This window comes from Phymastichus coffea, unplaced genomic scaffold (assembly GCF_024137745.1).
Source record: "Phymastichus coffea isolate CEN01 unplaced genomic scaffold, Cenicafe_Pcof_1.1 PCOF00058, whole genome shotgun sequence".
Lineage (NCBI taxonomy): Eukaryota > Metazoa > Arthropoda > Insecta > Hymenoptera > Eulophidae > Phymastichus > Phymastichus coffea.
The window spans coordinates 730,930-756,490 of NW_026706869.1; the positions used below are offsets into that span (position 1 = coordinate 730,930).

The 25,561-nt window shown below is 43.8% G+C and overlaps 3 protein-coding genes across 16 annotated transcripts in view; 1 reads left to right on the forward strand and 2 right to left on the reverse strand.

Annotated features, from left to right (window-relative positions):
- Positions 1-26: 26 nt before the first annotated feature.
- On the reverse strand, positions 27-2,455 carry LOC131666316 (dimethyladenosine transferase 2, mitochondrial). Of its 5 annotated transcripts, none has more exons than XM_058938878.1 (6): positions 2,324-2,430; positions 2,113-2,251; positions 1,231-2,025; positions 881-1,164; positions 637-805; positions 27-572 (listed from the first exon to the last, which is right to left on the reverse strand). In XM_058938878.1, the coding sequence occupies exons 3-6, from the start codon at positions 1,990-1,992 to the stop codon at positions 462-464; spliced, it is 1,326 nt and encodes a 441-aa protein (XP_058794861.1). In that variant the 5' UTR covers positions 1,993-2,025; positions 2,113-2,251; positions 2,324-2,430; the 3' UTR covers positions 27-461. The 5 variants fall into 5 exon arrangements, with proteins under 5 accessions (XP_058794861.1, XP_058794864.1, XP_058794860.1 ...); XM_058938881.1 differs by lacking the exon at positions 2,113-2,251 and having other exon boundaries at positions 1,231-1,624; positions 1,921-2,025; positions 2,324-2,349; XM_058938877.1 differs by lacking the exon at positions 2,113-2,251 and having other exon boundaries at positions 2,324-2,455.
- LOC131666318 (COMM domain-containing protein 4) lies at positions 2,335-4,122 on the forward strand. Of its 2 annotated transcripts, none has more exons than XM_058938885.1 (8): positions 2,335-2,500; positions 2,782-2,855; positions 2,933-3,004; positions 3,082-3,147; positions 3,223-3,262; positions 3,340-3,540; positions 3,615-3,764; positions 3,831-4,122. In XM_058938885.1, exons 1-8 carry the CDS (start codon positions 2,401-2,403, stop codon positions 3,872-3,874), a joined length of 747 nt encoding a protein of 248 aa, XP_058794868.1. In that variant the 5' UTR covers positions 2,335-2,400; the 3' UTR covers positions 3,875-4,122. The 2 variants fall into 2 exon arrangements, with proteins under 2 accessions (XP_058794868.1, XP_058794869.1); XM_058938886.1 differs by lacking the exon at positions 2,335-2,500 and adding an exon at positions 2,535-2,581.
- A 9,326-nt stretch (positions 4,123-13,448) lies between these two features.
- LOC131666324 (protein tincar) overlaps positions 13,449-25,561 on the reverse strand; it is a 31,555-nt gene continuing 19,442 nt past the window's right edge. For 6 of the 9 annotated variants that reach the window (XM_058938898.1, XM_058938901.1, XM_058938896.1 and 3 more), the window contains 8 exons: positions 24,825-25,524; positions 21,814-22,015; positions 20,476-20,593; positions 20,222-20,275; positions 19,530-19,757; positions 18,583-19,339; positions 17,720-18,174; positions 17,025-17,160 (listed from right to left, as the gene is read on the reverse strand). In XM_058938898.1, the coding sequence (XP_058794881.1) occupies positions 17,152-17,160; positions 17,720-18,174; positions 18,583-19,339; positions 19,530-19,757; positions 20,222-20,275; positions 20,476-20,593; positions 21,814-22,015; positions 24,825-25,524 (2,523 nt within the window). In that variant the 3' untranslated portion in view covers positions 17,025-17,151. Of the gene's footprint in view, positions 17,161-17,719; positions 18,175-18,582; positions 19,340-19,529; positions 19,758-20,221; positions 20,276-20,475; positions 20,594-21,813; positions 22,016-24,824; positions 25,525-25,561 lie in introns of all 9 variants that reach the window. The other 3 variants (XM_058938902.1, XM_058938904.1, XM_058938903.1) reach the window with 3 other exon arrangements.

Here is a 25,561-nt window from a genome sequence, read left to right on the forward strand (position 1 = left end):
TTATTGTCATTTTATGATTATGAAATCTTATCAAATATAATATGAAAATTGAAAATATCGCTATCAAAGGATTGAAATATTTATAAAGCAGCTATTTCCATAAGTCTTACAGGTGGAATAGTCTAACAGACTTCTTGAATTAGATTTATTTTGTATCATATTTACATTCACTCAACATCTATATACATCTATGTACATTTTTTTTAATTACATATTCAACTCGAAACTTTTTATTATAATACAGATTTGTGTTTCTGCAAAATTCCAATGAAAGCTAACAAAATTTCCACTAACAAACTATATTAATACAAATACTTCATGAAATAGATGCTGTTTGTTAATAATACAACAGAATATTCTTTAAATGATATTTTATAAATTTAGAGTAATGAGACTTGAATTGATTATCTAACAAGTTGATAAAACAGTTATCTGTCTAGTAAAATCAATATATACTACATCTAACCATTTCCCTGTTTATCTTCAGTAGATAAAGCTTGATTATCGTTATCCTCAAGTTCCTGTTCAAATTCCTCCACAAAATCATCCTCTTCAAGTTTTTCAGTATTTTTCTAAAAAAAATTACTCACATATAAATTTTTTACTAACTTATAATAGTAAAATATAAAATAATACCTTCTCTTCTATAGATAATCTAGGATTAAACATTACTTCATCATACTCGGGCCATGAACGATACATTTTAAAAATTTCTAAAAGCTTTTGTGGAGATAATTCTTTGAATGTTGTCAGAATACCACAATCTTGTTTAATGAGTTTTATACCTGATCCAGGTACCAGTTTTCTGCATTATATACACATAGTAATACAAAGATACTAATGTTTCTATAAATTCATTTTGTGTAGCAGGTAAACTTACTCAAATTCAGCCAGAACTTTATTTCTGCGAGTTTTCAAACAGTACTTCAAGAAAAACCAAAACGATTTTAAATCATCTTTTGTTAGAATATCAAAAACGTCTTTTTTTGGTTCAAGCTTCACTATGTGGATAGGAATGTCTAAATTATCTAGTTTCCAATATTTTTCTCTAGGCCAAGGTATAAAAGATTCTCGTGGGAAATCACCAAGATGTTTTATATCAAAAAATAGATTGAACATCACACTATATTGCGAATAAAATCTACCATTTATATCGAGCAAATTCTGAAAAAATTATTAGTTTTCATTAGTCTTACTTTACGTATAATAAACTAACCCAATAAAACTCACATGCCATGCTGGAGTTGGTGCACCAATATAAAAACATGGCCGTCCACGTTCAAACAGATGTGTTTGTTTGAAAAAGTTGTACATTATTAATGTGATAGGTTTCCGAGTAGGAGAGAAATCAATAACTTGCATGTATGTTTTACTTTTCCATTGAGAATATGGTATATGAGCAAAATACTCTTCTACTTCTCTTGTTTCACAAAATTCATCTCTCATTAAAAGTTTCCAAACTTTCGAAAAATTTAATGGATACAATTTCAATTTGTTTGGATGCTGATCTATTAATACAGACAATGGTCCACCAGGCATATAAAAACTCTTATTCATTTCATAAAGATGAATCTGTGGTATACCAGCTTTCAATAGTTCTGTAGTTAAAAATCCTAATCCAGGACTGCAATTTATTACATGTGATGAATCATTTAATAATTCTTTAGAAATTATAAATGCTAATGATTTTGCATAATTTTCATCAATGATAAATAATTTGGCACTTTGTTCATTAGCTCTACGCAGCAGAATTTTAGGAATCAAATCGATATGATTTGGCAATTTTTTTTGTAAAAAATTACGTACATCATTGGTACAGTAGCTTAACTTTTTTGATTTCTGGTCTTGTGTTTTATGATTATAATTCTTAATTGTTGCATCTAAATTATTTTTTGTATTATCTGCACATTGGAAACTTACAGTTGATAATGACAATTTTTGGTAGAATATAAGACAATCAGTATTGATGCATTTTATCCTTCGAAATAACATCCTTACAAATTTTTAATTTAGCAGATCCAAATCCTGGAAAAATATTTAAAACTAATGGAAATGCTAATGAAAACTCCATTCATTATAAAGTATGCAATGTTATTTAATAACTGATGATACTCCTTATAAATTAATAACTATTCATTGCTACTTAAATTAGCAATTAAATTATTCATAATAAATTTGAGATTTTTTGGTGAACATTCAAGTTTAAATATTTTATTTCGTAATTTTTTCTTGAAATTCGATTAAACATAACCTATAGGCATAAATGTATATTTTTTAACTTAATTTACTTTTAATTTATATAATGTTTATATAATTAAATTACTTTTACTATCTGGAGTTCAATTAGTTATAAATCAAAAAGTCGATGAGAACGTATACACAGTGCACATATATGAACTCATGCCATCATCCAAAGCTCTGATATTTTTGGTTCGACAGAAATCCTGTAGGTTAAGCCCGAGGCCAATTAGGCGTAGGCGGACTTCTTCCAGACTACAAGGTAAATACATAACTGTTATTAGCAATGTTAGCAGAGTACAGATGAAGATGGAGATGAGTCATAATATTTAAAATTTTTGTTGTATGTGTATATATATATATTTATATATATTTACAACAAAAATTAAATATTGCCGCAATAATAAAAAATCGCAGTTGAAAACTGCTATAACCTTCATGTGACTGCGCACTCTGCTTACATTGCTAATAATTATATATTTACTTATTCTGTGAGAAGTGATTGTTTTGAAAAAGAAATAATACAATTAATTATTTTTTAAGGACACAATATCCATTTCGCAAGTTTTCATTTTCTATTTGACGTTGGCTGTTTAATCATTTTTATTTTCAATATGGTAAATTAAAAATTCTATGGTATTTTTAGTACATTTACATTGTAAATACTTCAAGATTTTGTTCCTTTTGGTTACAGAGATTTAGATTTCTTGGAGATGTGGACTGCCCAGATTGGCTTCTTGCTGAAATTTATAGTTTATCACAAATGGTTTGATTACTGTCTATTTTGTATTTATAAATCAAATGATTTGTTGTTTTATATTTTAATTAAAGACATTTTTACAGTCTGCTTCCAAAATAAAAAGCCTGGGAACACTTGTTGTGAAATCAATCATTGATGGAGAATTGGATGTCAGTTAATATTTTAGATCAATTGCATTGATTCTTTGTATGGTTGTATTATGACCATTTTACTCTTATTTTCAGGAAGAAAAATTCAAAAAAATTGCTCAAGACTCTAAACTAGGTATGATAATCTTCATTATTTTATAAGAATTCTTGTCAGATTGATATATTTTATACAATTCCTTTCTTAATTTTAAGAAATTGATGAGCTGCAAGCTCTGACTGCTGCCATTCGAAAGATCTTTATATCGTCATCAAGGAATAGCGTATTAGCTGCTGACCTCAGTGATGAATTGCAACAACTAGGATTACCACGAGAACACAGTGTAATTATTTCTAGGCTGCACACAGATAATTGTGCACAAATCACTGCCATACTCACAGAAAAATCTTTAAGGTGTATGTAGAAGTTTGTAAATATTCATGGCTCTTTTTTTAATTAAAAAAGACTTATATAAAACTTTTTATTAAAGTAAGTAGACTTGTATCAGCAGAGGTTGAACCTTGTAATAGCTCTTCTCCATTTGCAAAACTGACCATTGAAACATCAAGTGTTCAAGATGGTGAAAAGCTAAAGACAGAAATTAATATTCCAAAAGACTCATTGGGAGGAATACTTACAGGTAGTTTTCTATTTATATTCTTATTTATTACAAACAAAATTAGAAATTTTTATATTTTTGTTTTAGAATTGAAAAACATAAGATCTGTTATGGAGCAACTAAAACAATGATTTTCATTTTTTTCTACCCTAATAGAAATGCACATCAGTATCTATACTTTTTCATTATCATCAAAAGAATTGATTTACATGATGAATAATATTGTAAATGTAATACAGAACTATCAAAGCCTGTAAAATAGAAAGATATTTCGTACAATTTCAAATGATCTATAAAATGGTTTTTCCTTATTCAAAAATATTTCTGTTCTAGTAAAACCCTCTTTGCATATTGAATAAACATTTTTTCAAGTATCAGATATGCTTTTGGAGTTTTTATAATATTACAGAGATATTTTATAAGAACACAAAAAGAAAAAAAATTATCTCAATCCAATTTTAGTGAAAAATAATCATTAATTGACATTTTTCGATACATAAAAGAGATCAGATTCTTAATTCTGTACATTCTATTATTTGAAAGTAAAAATGTTGGTGTCACATTCAAATAATGGAATTAGAGATGAAGCAATAATTGTTGTCCACTGAAACAATCGACATAGAATGTAGTCCTGTGAGCATAGTGCGCATAACGACACTTACCATTACAAGATTAGCGATACGTTAATATCGCGGACAGACTCTACGCGTGCGCGCACGTGCCATTAGTACGTAATCACGACAAATTGCGAGAGAGCGAGAGAGAGATACCATGTGTGTCCCGAAATTCTCCGACTGCTCGAGCGAGAGCATTGACCCTACTGCCGCGTACGAATTGTTACGCGAGCTCGTTTGAGCAGAAGAGCTTCGATTGCTTTGTCCTCCTGTTCTTGGCATCTGCCTGTGTATGTTTGCGCGCTCACGATCGAATTGCATTTCGCGTCAAATTCCATTACGTGATTGCCCGATTTTTAGCACGTTACGACGAAGCGAATATTCGCCCAAAGCAGAGATGCACGAATGTAAATTTGACGTACGACGAAGGAAAGAACTGCTCTTTTGATCCGTCAAGTATCTTCCTCGTGGTGTGGGCATATTGAAAGGTTTTCACATCGATTCCGCGCATCAGAACAATCGGTGGGAGAAAATAAATTGCTCGAGAAAGCTTACAGCGTAATCACTCGCCACTCGCGAGAGCGTCACAGTGACAGATGCGTCCACGAGTTTATGGGGCGTGCAGGTGAGCAGCTGATATATCGCGGTTGTGTTGCGGGCAGGTAGTGGCTCGAGCGTTGATTTGTCGGCCCGCGCGCCTTTATCGGCGGAATATTCAGTGGCGTGAGTCGACGCTAGGTCAGGCGTGGAATAACGGGAGGTAAGCAGTCGAGAGTGTCGGCCTCGATAACAAAGCCGCGCAACCGGGTACGAGCTTTAATTGAATCGACTCGCGGTGGCGGTGGCGGACAACGATGATGTTGTAGTGTCGAGACCACAGGCCGTTCACGCACGTCTTCTCCACCGGGGCGCACAGTGCCGTGGTTATTTTATCTTGTAGTCGCCTGATGCATTTTCGAATGTACCCATATAACGACCGCTAAAGACCTCTGATAAAAATAAAAGAAAAATCTTGAATGTTGAGCTGGCAAAATCGAAGGCCTTAGCTATTTGGCATTGCCTTTGAATATTGGGAATATATCTGCTTTCGACAATGAAAAAGTGAAGCGACATAGAAAGAAAGACTATCATTCATTATTCACTACAATTCTCAAATTCTTGGAGTATCGTTCTTAGACTTACATTACAAAAGCTTTCTTTATTCGGTAGGAAATGTCAGAGGAATAATCGAAGGCGTTGTGCGTTCCAAAGAAAACGAGCTTGTCAAGCCGCTTCGCGGACGTTAAGCGCATCAGTAGCTGGCGCAAGAGCGCGCAAGCCAAAGTGTCGAGTGAGTCGTATACACGGTGCCACGCCTCGTGCCCCCCGACGACGGCGCAACGCTGCCTGTCTGAAGTTTGAAGGAGCGGCCAAGTAATTTGTCCCGCGCGCCTCGGCATCTGTATTAGCGCAAACGGTACCGATGGATCTCGCGCGTTCTCCATCTCCAGGGAGGACTCGCTCGGCTGCGCTCCATCGGCCGTCTCCGTTTTTGATCTGGCGTCGGCACGGAACGTAATTGTCTGGCACAACGCGCTCTGCTCGTTGATCGCACGGAATAACTCGTGCCCGCGAGACAGACACCGCGGGTCTGCGCGAGCACGCGCGCGAGCTTTTCGACGCCGCTCGAGGAAACGAGATTTTTCAAAAAGCAAAAACGACGAGCGACGCTAAGCGAATGCAGCTTGACAAAGTGTGCTCTTGTCTAGTCGCGACAGCTATACGCAGCGAGCCTCCAGTGTGCCAGCTGAATAATTAAACTCGACGATGTTGCTGCTCTGCGTGTGCGACTAATTCGACCCTTAATTGTAAGCCCCGGCGCCAGCTTTCGTCTTTGAAAATTGAAAACTTGTATTTACACGAGCAGCGGCTTCCTCCTTCGTCGAGCACACGTTTTCGCGAGGCGCACACCGCTCGACAGTGAAAATCTCTCGCGTTTACGCCGAACGTTCGGGACGATTAAACATTCATACGCGCCGCGCGGCTTTAGTTTATCCACGCGTGCGGCGATATTTAAGCTACACAACGATTAATCCGAAACGCTCGTCGAAGAATGCCGGATAAGAGCGTTGGTATTCCGTGTCTCGCGAGTTGAAAAATTCATTATTTCTCCGTGGCGTCGCACGGCGTGGCTTCGTATCGACCGCGCACGCTTAGCGCAAGTGAATTGCATTTTCACGGTCGCACGGCTGTTTCCCTTTTATTACTGCGATAGCGAGTACACCGAGCGAAAGAGAGAGAGAGAGGGAGGGAGACAGGAACGAGCGGCAGTTTTGCATGATCCTATGCGGGGTCGGTGGGAGCCAGCTCCGCTGGCCGCTTTAGATTAGCATCCGAATCATCGCCCGAGCTATTCGCTTTATTTTTCATTCGACCGTAGCGGTGTCCCTTTCCGTTCTTTCTCGGACGTTGGAGTTTTAAGGCAATGTGCACTCTGATGAATATTTTGTTATTTTATTTCACGTCGGTGCGCAATATGAGCAAAACAATCAACGCGTTTGCCTTAATAAAGAGCAAGCTGATTAAATTTGTTAACCCAAGTCTCGAAATCCGACGTTCGAATGCAAATATTGGCCCTTCGATTGCACGAACAACGTGCAGTTTGCCACTCGATCGGCTGATTGTTCGAGCTCGCACAACTGCACGAATTGCATGCATTCGTTAGGTAAACTCTCAAAATGCACTAGTCGCGAAACCGAAAGGCCCCATCCTCGTTCAAAAAAAAGGAAGGGATGAGGGAGTAAAACAGCCAATTCGGATATAACACAGCCGTCCGTCTCTTCCCTCGAGAGATTAATAATCCTCGCCCGAATACACCGCCGACAAACGCATCGAAAAAAAAAAGAAAAGAAAAAAATACGCAGTGTTTTCCAGATTGGCATCGACTCCCAAAAAGAAACAGGCAATTTCCCCCGGTGGCGACATCAAAGGCGCAGCGCACTCGCGGTTTGACATTCAAATCGGTCCTCTGGCGCGGCGCACAAAAGCGAAAGGCGCGACGAGCGAAGAGAGCGCGAGCCGGAGCACAAAAGCGCCGCGAATCAATTCCGCTCGGCGGCGCGACGACGACGAATGCGCAACGATCAATTAGCGGATTACGCGGCGCGCCATTACGCGGCGAGATCTTCCCGTGCGGGTTAGACCCCCCCCCCCCCCGGCGTATCGATCGCTCGGCTCGCGGCGAGCCTCGGTTGCTCTCGTTCGACGCGGCTCGCGAGCTTCGTTTGGCTTGGACGTAATCCCGTTGGCGAGAGAGGGGATCGCGGAGAGACCGTCGGATTGACGCCCCGTTGCTCGTCCCGGCGAAGGCGCTCGCGCAGAGCGGCACGCTCCTGCCAAATTTTTTTATCGCTGCGCGGCAGCAGCGTCGGCTGCGCGCGGTAAGTGCCGCGGGATTACAGGGCCTCCGGGACTTTGAATCCGGCGCGGCACAGCAGCAGCCGAGAAAAGAAACAGACGGCGAAGTGAGCGCAGCGCGATCCTCATCCGGATTAGACTTTGCCTTGCGAGCGAGCGCCGCCGGATCGCCGCAATTAATTTGGCAGCGGCAACGCGGCGCCGGTGTTCTTTCGCCTCGAATGGCATTTCAACCGGCGAACGCGCGCGGCGCCACGTCGGTACGACGCTGCGGGTGCAGCGACGCGACACGTGGCTCGCAAGCTCGCCCTCTCGCCTTTAATCTTTCATCGGGAACCTTTGGCAACGTCTCGACGCTTATCTGCAATAGGCTAGTCGACGTGCCTTTTTCTCTTCGCCTCGCCGCGTAATGAAATGTGCGTGGCTTGGCGTCCGCAAGCGTTGGCCGCGCGGACAGGACTGGACCGACGCGCGCACGAGCGAGAAGAGCGCGAGAGACGCGGCCGCGGAAAAGCGATTAGTTAGCGCGGGGCACGGAAGAGGCGTTTGGTGAATTCGATCCGCGCGGCAGAGTTGACGAGCGAGACGGGCAAAACGAAGAGAAGAAAAGCTACGGTCAAGCTCCAGGCAGATTAAATGTCTCTGGCTAGGGCTTCTTTTTTCGTTTTGTTTTTGAGGGGCTCGTTTATCGCGCGCCTTTTCCGCCTTTCTTCTTTTGCGCGGGGGAGCACGGCGGCTTTATAATCGAACTAGAAATCGATCGGCGGTGCTTCTCCGTCGAACGCAATAAATACTCGACGAAAGCTTCGAGGGATCAGCGCTCGGCGGCTCTCTAATGTTTGCTCTTTTTTTTCTGATCCGCTCGCGGCCCAAGATAAGCCCGAGCTTAATTTATCTTGGCGAGCTAAACGCGCGGCATTGAGTTGGGATGGGGCGTTGTTTGGCGCGAGCTGTCGGAATTGTGACGCTTCCTTATGGGATATAACGCGCCCGTGGAAAGTTTGGCTGATGGCGCAAGAGCTCGTTGTGAAATATCCAATTTTCGCGAGTTGTCTTGCGCGTCGAGAGGTGCTCGCGAAACCATAATCTCGCGCGGCGACGTGATTGCCCTTGAGGGCCGTCAACGCGTGCACACGACAGCCAACGAAAGGGAGGATCCCGCGACGCTCCGATTCCTCGCGCGTCCAACGCCGGCGAAAGAGAGAGCGAGAGAGATGCGCGTACGGCTGTCAATAATAAGCTCTTCTGTTTGCCGTGTTGCGTCGCGACTGCGACGACGCCTGCGCCAACGGTAAGGCTTCGCGTCGGCGGAACACTGCCTCGGTTATTGGACCGGTCTTTCCTCTCGCGGTCGGGCACAGAGCGCGCCGAAGCCTTCGGAAACCTGCCAATTCGATTGCGCGCGGCAACTCCACGACGGAAATAAATTGTACGGCGCCGTTGGCTCGTCGACAGAAAGAGTCTCGCGGTGCAGTCGCACGCCTTGCTCTAGCCCCGGAAACCCGTGGAAGCTACTTCGGCTTTCGGCATCGCTGTGGAGGCCGCGTGTGCCAACACTCGTTTCCCCGAAAGCCTCGCACGGGGGCCAGGCGGCGAAGCGTCTCGATCGGCTGGTCGCGCGATCGTCGCCGTTGATTGGCGCAACGGGCGGGGGCACGGAATCAGCCTGCCTCGCGGCCGAGCCACGGATCCCGCCGGTCTCCCGAGACTCGTGCCGAGCCCCCGGACGAAGATTTACGACGGCCTCGATCGAAGAGGAGGCAACCGGCCGAGGCGCAAGAAAGACAAGGCATCGCTCGCGGTTACAGCGGAGCCCGACGGCGACGCCGCCGTTATTACCGAGGGAGGGGCGCGCGCGCGCGCGCGTGCAGAACCTCGCCCGAAGGAGGATAATTTTCGGTATTGCCTTGGAGAAATCGAGGAGTTTGCTCTGTGTACTCGAAGGGGACGCAGCTTCGCCCGCACTGCAAATCAAGTATTTATTGGCTCTCGGTGTTTGCTTGTTTTCAGACGCTGATTAAACTCGTTTCGCCGGCCAGCGTGGCAGTTCGCGACGGAGTTTATCGGTCGCGCTTGCTGGCTTTCGCGCGAGAAAAAAAGCATTCCGAGTATACCGCAAAGCTAGCAAAACTCGGCGCAGTTTCGGAGATAAAGTTGGCCGCGGGAAGGGTCCTCGCGGCCACCTTCCTCGAGGGAAAATCTAGGCACGGGCCAACTTGGCGAGTCGCACTCCGGAGTGTCTCGTCCAATTAGACTCGATCGTGCACACACGGCTGGCCGGCCGTTCGATCACCGAGAAGGCGGCCGCCCAGCTCGAATTAAAATATAATTCGCCAGAGCGTCGTCGGCAAGTTTTTATTAGACGGCAAACTTGGGCCGAGCGAAAAGTTGCCAGGCCACGGACGTAGTAACCCCGTTGAAGCCAACTTTATCCTCGATTAATGCCGGCGCCTTGTCCGAGCCTAATTAGCCGTCTTGGTCGCTTGCCCTCGGGCAAGAAAGTGGCTGCGAGCGGGTCGATCGTCGGCCCGGGGCACGCGGGCTTTCGGGCACAAAACGTCGACGGAATCGGCGCGCGACTCGAGTCACCGATCGATCGATTCGCGGGTCGCGGCGCCAACTCGACGATTTCATTAGCGCAACAGCGGACGCACTTCCGCGGCGCGCGGCATCGGATTTACGAGCGCTCGGCGCGCCTCGCAGCCACGGTTAATCTCGAGAGAGCCTCCGCAGTTTCCGTGCCGTTGAACTCGGAGCGCCGGGGCACGTATAACGTATCGAGGAGGACGAGCGCGCGGCGGATTTTTCCGTTGCCGCTGGAAAAGCGGGTCGTGCACCTCGTCCCGGCGAGTCAATTGTCTCGGGGCGTTGCAACTCTCACAATTAAGCCGGCAGCGGCAGAAAATCGATTTCCTCGGCGCGCAGCCGAGCCTTCCGAATGGAAATCTTTGTCAATATGGACCGAGCGCAGCTTCCCACTGGCGTATTTCCAATGCTTCCGCGCGATTGACAACGAGTGCCGTGTATTGGATTCCGCGCCCGTAATCCGTAATGCACTCGACTTTTCAACGCGCCGCGCGTTTCCATTACGTCGCGCCCGCCGTGCTCTTTTGTTGCCGAGAGTTCGAGCGGCTCAGACGTAACGGACGCGAAGTTTTGCGCCTGTGCGGTCAGCTCCGGAATGCCGCGGCTCCAAAACTGCGATGCTGGATTTTCGCGTTGGCTCGACGACGGCTACCGGATCGCCGCTCGACGCTCCGCAAATACGAAACAACCTCGATCCGCTGCTCGTCACGCCGACCACGACGAGGGCCCGAACGAGACTCGCCGCGACGACGGCCGGCGGACAGCGACGCGTCGACAGCTTGACGCACCGGCGCCCTCACCTTTATCGAACCAATCGACCACCACCGCGAGGACGACGGAGTGCGTTGACCCGCGCCAACGGAAATAGTCTCCCAGTTACATCGCTGTCAACGTTTGCGCGGTCCTCGCAGTTGCGAGCCAAACCAACATTCTAAAATAAGACGCTCGGCGAGTCGATAGCCGCGACTGCGATTAGCTGCGCGAGACGCGTACGCGTGCGTCCTCCTTATGGGCGACGCGCGATCGGAGAGCGACAAGATTGTCAACCCAACTCGGCGACGCGTCGACGAAAGCTTTCTTAAAAGGACTCGAGCCTTTCGAGAGCCCACAGCCCCGCCGAAAAAGAGGCACAGCGTCCTCGCGTTATAGATTTGCCACTTGAAAGCTCGAGCGCGCCTATTATTTTGGCGTGCCGAGCGAACGCCCAGCAGCTTTCCCATCCAGAAACGAAAATAGCTGGCGGCGCCCGACGGCCGAGCAATCGGGGGGATGAACAGGCGCACGCCGCTACGTTCGCGGAGACCGAAGGAAGCATCGAGCGCGCGGATACATGCATAATAGAATCTGCCCCGCGAGCCCCTCAAATTAATGTCCTGGATGCGGCTGTTCGCATCGCCGACCGACCCGAGCCCTTGCGCTTTCGCGCCGCGCCGCGCCCTTGGCATCTGCCCTTCGAGGGGGCCGAAGAGCGCTGCAAATAATTTTTGGCGTAAACAGACCGGATAAGGCAGCCTTACGGTTGGCACTGTGCCTGCCAAGGAGAGAGACAGTCCTCTTTATATTCGCTAATACTCTTTTTCCAAGTGCCGTCGGTTAGGAAGAAAAGCTCTTGCTAATGGTCGCGAGCTTTCCGCTGAAATAACGCTTCCTCAAACTCGCTCTGAAATAACACGAGTGCCGAGCGCAGTTACCGCTCTCTCGCGCTGAGTTTGAATAATGGCTTGGGAAAATGTTTGTCGAGGCAGAAAATGAAAGGAAAAAACGCCATTGTTTGCGCGTGGCGACCAGTTTTAAATCAGATCGGACGTACTTGGTTGAAGCGAGGACTCTCCATTTTTGGTCAGTTTTTGTTTGCCCGCGGCTTCCGAGCGTTCGAGGCGACCCTGGCCGCAGCAAAATTGATCAGATGTTCGGTCGAGCTCCGCGTTCGCTTGCTCTTCTCTCGCGCAACGCGCTGCTTCCTTCGAATTGATATTCGCTGGCACGATCGCAGCCGTCGGGCATAAGCTCAGCGACAAACGGCATCTCTGCTCGAGAGCTTTCCTGAGAATGATACAGCTGTAATTGATTGGCCCCGTGTGCACCTGGGCGAAAGAGAAATTGGCCGAGAAGCGCGCTAATTAAGCCTCACGGCCGTATTGCAGCGGCAATGATTCGCCTTGATTATGCCGACGAGATAAAACGACGATGCACGACGGGGATCAGTCGCTCGATAGGCATGTCGTTCCGGTTTGGCGATCGGGATTGAAAAAACACTGAAAATCGCACTCCCGAGCCGCGAGCGAATGTCGACAATTGCCGAGGCAAACGCGCCGCGAAATTCCGCGCATCGGCAAAGCGCCTCAATTTCGTTGCCATCCGCGAGCAAACCCTTATGCAAATGTATGCGTGCGCACTCGACGGCGACCCCTCCGAGACATTAGCTCGTGTGTACACAGCGCACACACGCGCGCGCGCCGAGTGTCGGCTCCCCCGCCTCGCAAAACTTTGGCATCGCTTATTCATTCGAATGAGTGATACGTGACGTGCGCGCCAAATAATAGACAGACTCGGCTCTCCTGGCATCCTAATTACTCGTCGCCAGTACAAAAATGTGCATCTCGTTGCCGATACAATGCCGGCAGCCACGCTAATTGCGGAAGGAAACTGCCAGACTCACGGCTATGTAATTGAATTTCATGCCGCTGCCGCTGAAGAGGCGGCGACGTGTTCTTCGATATTTTTCGCCGAGGATGGAGTCGCTGCTGCGAGCTGGATGCAACGTTATCTCCGAATGACAACTGTAATGTCGCTTGCTGAAAATAGACGATAAACGAACAAAATTGGCAGAGAAATCGGAGAAAGGTCGAGAGGACAAAATTTGTCGACTCTTTGCTTCTTGTTATCTCCTTCATGCTGCTAGACAACACTAATTGCTTTCGTCCAGACGCATTGATCGGTCGAAACTCGACGCCATGGTATCTAATGATTACACGGCTTGCGATCACTATAAGCCATTTCCTTTTTCATTTTTAGGTCAATATTCAATTACTTTTGATTTTTATTATCGTCGACTGTTGCAATAAGAATCACACGGGACAATAAGCAATGAGCAGAAGCAAATTTTTGAATAATTTAACTTTATTTTCTTGGTAAATGAATATACAAAGTTTACACTTAGTTTTTCAATGGCTTAGTACAATCTTGAAATAATATTGATACGACGTTGTGTCACGATAATAGTGCCGCTTCGTTACAACTGCGCTGATTACATTGTATTTTAGTTTTTTTTTTATTTTTTCTATGCCTCGAAAAACGATAGTTCAAACATCCTTAGCTGTTTTTTTTTCATTTTCAAGTTTTTTTTCGAAATTATTGCCCAAAATCCTTAAACTAATTTAGAATTGTAAAAACTTAGATCGGTGATTAAAGTGACTGAAAAAATGCTTTGATTTTAAACGTCATTTTGACCGAAATTATGGCGTGTCGACTAGCTTCGTCGCAAACAAGTAAAAACTACAATACAATTGTATACGAATAGAAACATATAAAAATTATCAGACAATGCATTCGAAGTGCTTCGAACGAACTTTGTGTCTTTGTTTGCCAGCCATCGGTGCAGCCGAAATAATGTCCAATGATAAACCGATGCTAGTCTAATCAGTCTTTATACAATAATCTTACAATTAGCATCATTTTTTTCCGAATTTTCTGTTGTCTTTCGACGTTATTTACAGTGCTCAACGAAGTTTATAAGTAACGACGCATTTGACTGACGATCGCGTGAAGCATTTGTTTTAAATAGTGATTATTTCTGCTTTGAACGGCTACTACGCTACTTTTCTTGCTTTTGGGTTTCATTCTTTTTCTTTCACGTGTAAAATAAAATAGAATAAGATATACCAAAGGACAGTCTTCTTGCGACAACTTTCGCCACTCGAAACTATTTTCTCTCGTGACTATTCATTTCTAAGGCAAAAAAAGGCAAACAAAAGCATAATGTCGAACTTACGACCATGTTGCAATTTCCAGTGACGAACGTTATCTTTGCTTCGTGATTCCGAGAAATGGTACGTGTTAAAAAGAAGAGGGAGAAAGAACAGTGAGTCTACATTGATGCCTCGAACATTTACCCGCTTTCCTAAAGATCCGGATAGAAAGATTGAGTTTCTTTTTTTTCTAGATGGTAAAAAAATAGGTCCTCGAAAAAAGATAGCTTCGCTTATCTCTTTCATTATCTCTCTCGCGACTACTTTTTCTGCATTTTATTGTGCTTAACCTGACCAACGCAAAAGCTCTACTCTATAACCGTCAATGTGTCAAGCTTTATTCCCTTAGCCGAGGCTACGTTGTACGATGACGATGAACAATGACGATGAGGATGAGGATGATAAAAGGTACGCTCGATTCACCGAGGTAGGCGTTTTCAATACTTCTATTGTCGCGTTTTCATATCGTTTGTTTGTCTTCTAAGGTCAAATCCCCTGACTTTCCTTTAGGTACTGGGTTCGCATACTTTCTAGGTTTTCTCTACGCTTCGAGGCTGGTCCGTTTATTTATTTTCGCTGATATGTACGATCGGCATTCTATTTTCTGTCTCGACTAAGTAGCTCCGTGCTGCCGCTCGCGATTTCATCTACGAATTGGTCGTACTCGTGAGTATTACTTGAGGGTAGGTGGGTACGTAGGGGGAGAGGAGGGGATTACGCTTACAGAACATTCATTATCCCCGAGGCTCTTGACGCGCTACCGACTCGCCGGAAAGAGAGAATGCAGGAGCGCGCGTTGCGCGAAAAGGTAGCGCAACTAGAGCGACTCGACGACGCTCGCGCGTACATGAATATAAAGAATATGAGAGTTCTCCGGTAACATGCAATATGAATCTATATAGGTAAAATACCACTTCTGTTTTGGTTTGCGATCCAAATGGTGATTACAGCTTCGTGTAGATATATAAGCTATTTTCAAAAAAGCATCCGGTAGGTTGTTTCTTGGCTTTTCACTCGTGCTGGCTTATATATCACAAGTGCACTTTTTATTTACAAAGGCTAATAATACGATGGTGCGGAGAGATCCTTCAACGAATGGCAGTTAAGATTGATAAAAAAATCTACGCTCCTGTACACAAACAATGACGGTCGATGCTTCGAATAATAACGGTGAGTTCAATGCAGAAGTGGAAACTATAACACATACAATCTTAAAAGCGAGAACACAGACGCGAATCTGCCACTTCTTTGTCGTGTTGAGTAAAGACGCAACCAAGGATTTTTATATATACAGATAAAATTACTCTTAACATTACAAACAAATTGGTGCTCGATGGCAATATACATATGTCTTTTTTTTCATCGCAACGGAATATACAGTGATTTATTCATTCATAGAAAAAGCTTTTTTCCCTCTCTTGCTATATACGTAAAAAACTTTTATCGACTCAACACCTTAGCCTACTTTTTATCTATCCGACGCTTGCGAACTCAATCGTCCCACAAAAGCTCGCGATGCGTCAATTCTCTATGCACGAACCTTATAGGAGAGCGATACACAACAATTGCGTTTATATATTTGTTTTTTTCTTGACTCTCGACATCTGCCCCTCGCGGCGAATACGAGTATTGAATATAGAACTATGAAGAGAATTATCGGCAGCGCGATGTGTTTTGTATTTTTTCAACGAGTCATCGACAGTTTTCTTTCTCAATAGAGAAGAGAAAGCGCTTTCACAATAGTGACCACGAGATATGTGTTTGAAGCAAAGAGCATTTATATATTGCATCAAAAAACACAAGTAAAAAGCTCATTTTTTATTCGCGTACGTGTATAATATTCGATATGTTGTGTTTACTTTTGTTTGTTTTGCTGATGTCAAGTCTTCTCTTTACATATATAATTGCTTGAAAGTTTATTGTTATTACTATTATTATTATTATTACTATTATTTTTTGAAAAGTCTCAAATCCCTCGTCGCTGCAAAGTGCCGTTGAATCATCGCGAAAAAAACGATTATTTTTTATTTATTCTAAAGCTGAGATCGCGACGTAAAGACGATCTCGTGAAGAATATTTGTAGATATACGCAGAGGAACACCACGTTTTTCAGCGCAACAATCAGCGCTGTACAATGATATATTAGTTTCCCTTCATCTTATAAATGCAATTTTTGATAAATTGTTATTGCATCGACATCCAAGTGCAATAGTACTGAAAATTATATTTCCAATAGTTTGCTTCGACAGTTAACGGTCATTGCTTGTTTGAAGAACAATATTTTTATACCGAGCACCGATCAAACAAATAAAAGTGATCGAGGTAGAGTAACAATAACTCAGATGATTTCAAAATTTCAAACAACTGAATTGTTAAAACGTGGACTGTCACAATCATAAATTCAACGTTTTCCAATATACATGCAGTTCATTGGTATTGGCATAGAATACTTATCGTCGAGTAGTTAGAACCAAACGAACAAACAGAACATCAGACCGTTAACAGTCAAAAAAAGCCCTCACCATGCAACTTAATGCGGCAAGCACGTGTCCGAATCGCCGCTACTGGCCATGGAAAAATTGGCGGAATCGCGATCGGAGTGTCTCAATTTACCATTGACGAGCGGCGCTTGTGGAAAAGTATGATGATGAAGTCCAGCATTGGGTAGCACAGCCGGCCAAGGCTGATGGGCCGCTGCATTCATCGGTGGGAAGCGCTTGACGAATGGATTCGGCCCGCCGTGAAGCATCAGCCTTACTCCATTGTGGTGTGACGGTAACGTTGTATGCGACGGAACGCTGCCGTGAACTGACGACGATGGCTGCTGCTGCTGTTGTTGTTGGTTTACGTGGCCTGTTGGCGAACCAGAACAATTGATTTTCGAGCGTGTGATAGATATCATTTAGACGTTACACTGGAGATATGATCGTTATTTGAAAATCCCTGACATATTATCCAGTGCAACGTAAATATTTATGAAACTCTAGTTGAAAAATGACATAAAAGCATCACAAAGTGAGTAGAAAGACATTGATATCATGCTTATAATATTCGAAAACACTGTAAATGTAGGATTGAATTGTTATTTTGCTATGATAGTCTATAGCGTGGCGTGTCGTCGTTCCTCTTATTTATAGCAGTGTAGGGTAGCTATCTTTCATCTACATATTTTTTTTCTATAGCTTTTCTATACTCTATTCTATGAAAACTCGAGTCAGTGATTGTATTCCTTTCTGAACGATAGTGATTTTTAAGCTAGACTTCTAAACACTCGATTATGGTTTATGACGATGATGGCTATGACAAAAAAAAAGTTACAAAAGTATATTCTTGATTTCTGAGCTGTTGGTTTTTATGATTCGAATGATCTGGGCATGCGAATCAAAATTGCTTCTACGTTGTAAAAACGTACCGGAGGATCTGAATCCTCCTTAGGAGTTTCTTCAGAATTCTCATTAGGAGTTTCCTTAGAATCATTTTCTTTCAATTCCTCTTTAGTACCTTGTTCAGGATTTTCCTCAGGATCCTTCGCAAGATCTTTTTCAAGATCCTTTTCGGGGCTTCTTTTGGATTCGTTTTCGAGACTTATTTCGAGATTCTTTGCAGGATCTTGTTCTGAACTTTTTATGAAATCCTGTTCAGAGTGTTTATCAGGACTTTTTAAAGTATACTTCTCAGTATCATTTTCCGGACTTTTTACGCAATCCTTTTTAGATCTTTTTTCAAGACTCTTTACAGGATTCTTCTCCGGATGTATCTCTGGACTTTTCATGGAATCTTTTTTAAGACTTTCCTTGCCAGGACTTTTTATAGAATTCTTTTCAGAACTATCCTCAATATCTTCTTCAGGATCCTCAGGAACTACTTCTGAATGATAAAATATAATTGAAAATACTTTTTTTGGTTACTGCGAGAAGTTATGCCATCATCACGTAGATAATAAAAAGTTCAAATCAAACAAAATATGTAAAAAGGAAAAATCGTGATTTAACCTTACAATCTACGAGTTTTGCATAGAGGTAAAAAATGGATTTTTTTCGCAATACCGACGTCTTTTTAAGAAAGTTCTCCTTCAGTCTGGTATCGCGTAAAGTTTATAAAATCGACATTTTGAAAGAGGAACCGAAATCGTATAAATGTTCTGGTAAAGCAACGTCACCCTAAACTTTCTGTCAGTGCGCTACAAGAAAAAGTCATTGGCCAGTTTTCATCAGGCAGGATAGAAGAAAAACGTCTGAAATAAATTTGGAACAATTCCTAATGAGGTATAATTACCTGGATGTCTTGGAACGGAACCGCAGCTACCGCTGGATCCGCTCATGCTACTGCCCGCCTGGATATTATGACTAGCGTGTGGTAAGGGCATGGTCGAACAATGCGGGTAGGTAACCACCGGCTGGGTAGGATAATGCGGCAGCGTAGCCGAAGAGGATTGCATGCTCCTGAGGTCACTGTTCTCCGTGAACGAAGTCATTCTCATGTTGGTCGACCTGCCGAAGGGTTCCTCGCTCAACAGCGGCGGCTCCTGCAGTTTCGTTCTCGAGTTCTTGCGTCTGATGACGACTGTGGCTTCGTTGGGGTTCTCTAGAATGACGGCTTGGCAGCCAGCGACCACGGTCTCTGTGGTGCAACCGTTGTAGACCGCGTAAGAGGCGCTGTTGGCGTAGTTGGCCGTGGGATTGGTGATGACTCTGCCGGGATTGCTCGGTGGATACTTGCCGCTGCTGGAGGTCGGCGGTGCCGTTCCTCTCTGCAGACTACAGCTGCGCCACTGTGGCTCTTCGCGAGGCTCGTTGGTCAGATCTTCCACGGAGGTCGCGCGACGCTGCGAGCTCGCGGTGCTGTGCACTCCCGAGGACGAGGTCTCGCTGTTGCTGCTCGTGCTGTTGTTGCTTGCGCCGCCATTTAGGTGGGCACTATTTGGATCCAGAGGTGGCGAGTGTGACGAGTCCGAGCGCGGCGTCAGTTCCTCGTGCGGCATACCCGAATCGCCGCGACGCAGGCAGCGTGGCGTTTGCGCGTCGCTGGGCACCTGCTCGACGTGTCTCAGCGTCAGCTCGGCCGGCACAACCACTTGCAATGCCTCAATTTGGCATCGCTCTTAGCCGACAGTCACGCGAACGCGAACGATTTCCGTTGTTTTCGGAGAATTGGCGAAGCGACGGGAGCGAGAACGTTCATCGACTGGAACGTCACCACCGACCGCTCAAATGCACACTAACCTGAGAATTTACGGCTTGCACGTTCTCCTGAATGCTTATACTGGGATCGGGCGGTGGCAGAGGTAAGCCATTCGGACCTTCGTTCGTGACAATCGCGCTTGTCGTCGGCGGTGGCGGTGGTGGTGGCTCGGGACTCAACAGTGATGACGGCTCGTCCTCGGAAGGTTGCAGGTCGCGGTGCCCACTCGCGTAGTACGTTACTTGGTCGTCGTTCACGCATTCCAGCAACTGCGAGGTTTGTTTTGTTAATTACGACTGGGGATCGTTACAACGATAGACGCGAGGCGAACGTTGGAATAGAGAAAAGCAATTCGTTATTGTTTTTGCAATCTCACTTCCAATTGTTTCTCTTTCACAAGGAAACAACTTTCTGCTGAATTAGTGATTAGCAATGACACGACGATTAATAAGATGGCAAATACACTTCGCTATGTTGAATGGTATTTTATGTTTTCGTCGTATACGACGGTCGATGATGATTCATGCTCGGTGACTGATCGATGACTTCCGTGACTGCCCGAAAAATACGCAGGTGAAAATAATCGACTCATGCATTCTCATAGAAAACCAAAGCAAAGCAAATGGTGGTTAATTGGCGATGAAAATGGCAACGAAAAGCCTACAGCCAGCTGTTAGTAAAATTATTGCGTCTAAAGCGTTTTCTAACAAATAAATTAGCGTGCTCCGCTTACATCCGTGAATCTTGGAATATTGTCCCTACGAGGCGACAGCCATCCTCCCCAAGGCTAGAAGTTGTAAGAAAAAACAAGAAGAAAACAAAGAAGTAAATCATAAGTGTGCAGTAATATTAAGAAGCGAAGTTTTTAATTGTTTACAATTGTCTTACAATCTGACTGAATTCACTTGGACAAAAAGTGCAAATATAATTGTTAGTATGAATTTGGCAAGTTTGAAGTACGGGGATAGCGATTTGTAGTATACTCACTTTATTCTCCTCGGAAGTTGAGTCGTCAGCGAGATCGTGGGCCAATGGAAGTTCGCGCAGTGTCGCATAGTCTCCGTCGTCCTCGGGTCCACCGTCTCGTCTAGCTTTGCCTTTATTACTGAACATCAAAGACGAAGATATCGTTTTAGTGGTGTCTTGTTACGTATGTTTCTTGCTACGAGACACATAGGCAGGGCCCCACGGACATTGAAGCGTGCTTGATATATTTTTTGACAAGGTGATTTTTTTATGAACACAACTTGCGAAGAATGGAATAAGGTAATCGAGTGCAGTGCACGTCTACTAAACTACAATGAACAAAACAGAAGGTGATTTTCGAGTGACAAATGATTTTATTGAATAATTTTACAAAGAACAAACTTGCGTGCAGCGTGGAACGAAGCCTACATAAAAACACACACGCGAAGTTCGCATGACACAGGCACAGACACACGCGCGCGCGCGCGCGCTGACGAAGTGAAAAAAAAAATGAGGAAAGCGCATCAATTAAGGCTTGCACACGGTAAGCGAGATGAAACCGAGGGTAAGGAATATTATTCAATAAGTTTAGATGACGCGAAGCAAGACGACAAGGAAGAGACGGAGGAGATTGGAAATCGACTTGAATGGGAAATTCGATTTGGTTCGGCGGGAGGTGGAGAAACTGGGGATGTTAATGGCACACGGGCGAGGCTTGCTTGGCAGGCAAAGTTTGCGGAGAGGAGTTTCGTCGTCTCGGCCAGACGGCGCGCAAGTATATGACAAATGGAATTACGCTTGAGTACACTGATGTTGCGGCTCTGCGACGCTGTATATATTTGAATTTATAATACTTTATTAATTACGAGTTCTCACTTATAAACTAGTTATATACGGCTACCAAGCATATGATTATTGCTAAGAAAAAATTTTCTTCCTCAACTTACAATAAATTTACGTAAACAAACTACTTTTACCGTCAAGAACTTCTTTTCTTTTCTCTTTTTTTTTTTTTTTTTTGGTAAGGCACTTGTTTCTGATAAAACTCTGTAATTTAACTATCTAATGAGCTTATCGATACAACGAGACTAGATACAAAACAATGAATGCATTACTAGTACAGAATGGAAAGTTAAAAAGTGCAGTTACATAAATAATAATGAAGACGTCGATGATATATATTGTATACACGCTAGATTATAAAAGAAATATCGTGGCTATGAAAGAAAGATAAATTGACCAATTGATATTTCTTGAATAAATTAGCAGCTTGATTTTGCAGCGAGACAACGAGGGTAAAAAAAGGAGACAGACACAACGCGACACAGCAATAAAGGATGAGTGTTAATTAGTAGTTACCGCGAGCCCGAAGTACTCGGCAGGTCGTTGAAGGTCACCTTCTGCTTGAGTTTCTTATTGAGCCAGCTTTTGTCGCCAGCTCCTTGACCGGTTGCATTGCCAGCCGCTTGCATGGGCGACGCCCGCAACTTTGGCCTCAACCAGTAAATTTGCTCGTCGCCGTCAGCCGTCGAATCGCCGTCCATCGAATCTATTCCATTGCCTGCGAAACCAATCGAGTAAGAAAGTGTCAAAGCAAATCGAGGAAGCGATACTCCGAAACAAATTTCACGTCCGAATCTCAGAAAATATTCTCTTTTAAGCCAATTCTTTTAGTACGTTTTTAATTATAATTAATAAAATGACTGATGGTAAGAAGAATAAACCAGAGCTATGAGTCCGTATTCAAACAAAACATTAAGTCTAATTTTTAATTAAAAGTAAGCATAACAAAACAAGCTCAGTAGATTTGATTTACCATTGTAAATAAAATGAAAAAAAATGGACTATCCGACCGATCTTACTTTTTATTGTCCAGAATGCAAAACTTCTCAGTTGCAATAAACGTTGACCAGAACGCAGAGACTACGGAATTGCAAATGAAGCTCGCGCCTAAAGTGCGTGAGAAATTTCTTGTATAGCCAAATGAACAATATATTCAACAGAGAAGGCATTATATATTCATCCTTTTTGCACTATTGATTTTTTTATCAAATAATTATTTAGCCAAAATAGGTTAATTGACATTTTTCTCATTTGTAATTTTTATAAATATTTGATTTCTGTATTTCCGAAGGTACTATAACTTATACGGGATATAACCCAACAATAATTATTGCTACAGTAGTGCTAATCGACGTTTTTATGTAATATAAGTAGCAGTTTACGGTTTATTTTCGAATAGCCGCGCAGCGTTCGATAATCTGTTAGAATTCAACAGGTTGCAAATTGACGCTGCGTTTTTTAGTCTCCATCTATTTTTCAATTCGCTCTTTCGATAGACTTTTCCAAGAGATACTGCCGCGATCAAAAGCAACAAAGTCAACGCGGAAATCTTTATCCTCGTAAAGAACAAGACGCAAATAGACATCCACGGTAAACATAATAGACGAGAAAGACGAGTCCGCATTGGCGTGACGTCACCATCGGTCTCAAAAGATCAACTGGAAAAAAAGAACCTTGTGATCTGGCAAACCTAAATTATTATTTTATTAATAGTTCTTTAGGTGATCGTAAGAGGACGGTATTAAATCCCGCCTTCTCTCAGCGACTATTAGTGAGAGAGCAAGAGAGTCATCAGAAGGGTGAACGAAAAAAAGTGTGCGATGAGTGTGATTGCAGAAGGAGGAACGAGTAAAAACAGAGCGAACGAAAGGGGAAAGGAGAAGGATGAACGGAGGAGAGAGAGAGAGAGGGCGAGAAAGAAAAGTTCTCTCCTGCGCTCGCTCGTCGATCTTACATGACCTCAAGGGCACCTGTTTGTATAATTAGGTTTTTGTTAGGGTCAAAGATGTGATTTTTATCTTAAAATTATACCCTAGGCTCAGCTCTATTTTAAGCAAGACGTTTTTCATTACGTTTCATATTTTGGAATGTTTCTCTTTCGCGCATGCGTGGAAAATTTATTTTCGCATCCTTTAAAAAATCTCGTTGCAAAAGTTGGAGCGGTCAAAAGTTATATGGTACTGACATTCGCGAATAACATTTTTAAAAATTGACTTTTTGTTTTAATAAAACTGTACTGAAAAATAACTTTTGAAACTATTAGATTTTTTCCAAATTTTTGTATCAAAAGAATTCATTCTTAGCTTTCTTTTATAGTATTTAAAAATTCCACAATGTTCCATTCAAAACCTATAGCTAGCAAAGGTCATGTATTTTGACCATTTTAATGGAAAGTACCCCTACAGTTACAGACAAAGCTAATTAAGATATAATTTTCACTCTCCTTAAGTAGAGTAGAGCATTTTGCAACAAAGTTATTAAGAGGTCCTTTAGCTCAAAGTTAGTTCGACGAAGATCCCGCGTGGGAAAAGAGTCCTACTTATGTTCAACTCGCTATTAATAAAAAAATTACTGATGGATTAAAATAAAATATCTTTCTTATAATTTTTATATTCTTTGTCAAAATAGGATATAAACCGTTGTTTTCAGAGTCACGGTAATATCTCCACGCGCAGGACCCTTGGGCACATGAATCACGCCGCTGGGTGACTCTGCATATCATCCCACGCTCTCGCTACTGCGTGCATAACTCTTGTATAAAACATACGATAATTTTGTCAGTTAGGTTAATAAAGATTTCTCGGTTTGTTCAACACATCCATTGTTTTTTTTCTGTGTATGCTCCCACGTTAACATCGGGTAATGTGCTTTAAAATCCCGCATTTCGCCACACAGCAATACTTGTAGAAATCGGGAAAAATGGTTAGGTTTTCTGGAGTACCAGGGAGAGACGGGACGCTGTTTTTGTCCGCAAGCTCGAGAACTTTTTCTCGCCAAGCCGAACTTAATATGATGTCCTCTAAAGAAGGACTTAAGTGCGTAGAATGCACATCGCTATCAACTTTAGCAGCAATCTTGCACAAAATGAGCGCAATAGGCAGCGGCTTTGCAAGAAGTGCAAATGAAAAAGACGACGCAGGTCTGCGACATGACAAGGAAGAAAGAAGGTAAAGAAACGAAAGTTTCTGAAAACCATGAAAATCTGGTCGAAAGAGTAATGAAAAGCGTCGCTCGATAAAAATCTAATGAATTCGAAGGACCAAAAAAAAAGCAAAAGAATCGACCTGTTGATTGGAAGTGTCACGGCGAAGTCTTTCAAGATGGCAGCACGCACGCGGAAATTCATGTCGTCCGGTAACAAAGCTACACAAGCCGTTCAACCAGGTAGAGGTGAAAAGACGCACGCGCGCACATAGAAACAGGCTGTGAGGAGAGGGAGCACCGGGCGCTTGGTGTTCAGGAAGCAATGAGGAGAGTGGGCGAATAAATAGCAGTCGTAAATGAAAAGATCAATTGAAAAAACGAACCTTGCGACCTGGCCTTCCGCTCCATAGCAGCCTTTTGAATGACGCTCATAATAGCCTTCTTTGGACTAGTTTCAGCCACAGTATAAGTCCTGCCATTGCCGACAACCAGCAACGGCGCAGCAGTGCCATCTTCGTCGTCTCTTCCGTTCATCAAATCCACGTCGGTGACAAGTTTCACCGATCTTGCGCTCCTGACAGTCGCCCTACCAATAGTAACTCTAAGCTTGAAAACCCATCGCTTCTTGATTGCCAAGCCTATCCATATTACAAGCCATACGCCCAGGTGGAAAATCGTGCCAATCGCACAGGCAAGTACGGCTCCATCTAGACTGCCTCTGTACACGACAGTGTAGTCGTAGAGCAGGGGTGCATTACAAATGGCGAGAGCGAGGAAGAGGCAGAGGGCCGCCGGATGCGTCATGTACGTCCAACCAGCGTCGTTGCTTGCTGCTCCTTTTGGCAAAATCACCCTTCGCTCGCGTTCTTGACTGAGGAAACCAACGAAGCGGCCGTAAGCGTAGAGGTACATCACCATGCTCGAGCAGAGCACGAGGAGAGACGATAACGCGAAGATGCCCAGCGTGATGTGCGGGTTAAGCAGGAAGAAACGATCGCCGAATAAATTGGACAACGTTCTGGCCGTGGTGAAGCTACGGTGGCGCAGCAGAGGCAGCACTTTCAATGGTCCGACCACTTGAACCTACAGCCGCAAGCATTTTTAGCAATGCTCCTCTTGC

Bases quoted from the DNA above. Each gene is read 5' to 3' on its own strand.
- LOC131666316 (XM_058938877.1), bottom strand. From the start codon at position 1,992: ATGTTATTTCGAAGGATAAAATGCATCAATACTGATTGTCTTATATTC. The intron at 1,165-1,230 runs GTGAGTTTTATT...TAATTTTTTCAG, and splicing joins CACCAACTCCAGCATGGCAT to AATTTGCTCGATATAAATGG. The intron at 806-880 runs GTAAGTTTACCT...TATATAATGCAG, and splicing joins AAAGTTCTGGCTGAATTTGA to AAAACTGGTACCTGGATCAG.
- LOC131666318 (XM_058938885.1), top strand. From the start codon at position 2,401: ATGCCATCATCCAAAGCTCTGATATTTTTGGTTCGACAGAAATCCTGT. The intron at 2,501-2,781 runs GTAAATACATAA...TTATTTTTTAAG, and splicing joins GACTTCTTCCAGACTACAAG to GACACAATATCCATTTCGCA. The intron at 3,541-3,614 runs GTATGTAGAAGT...TTTTTATTAAAG, and splicing joins CACAGAAAAATCTTTAAGGT to TAAGTAGACTTGTATCAGCA.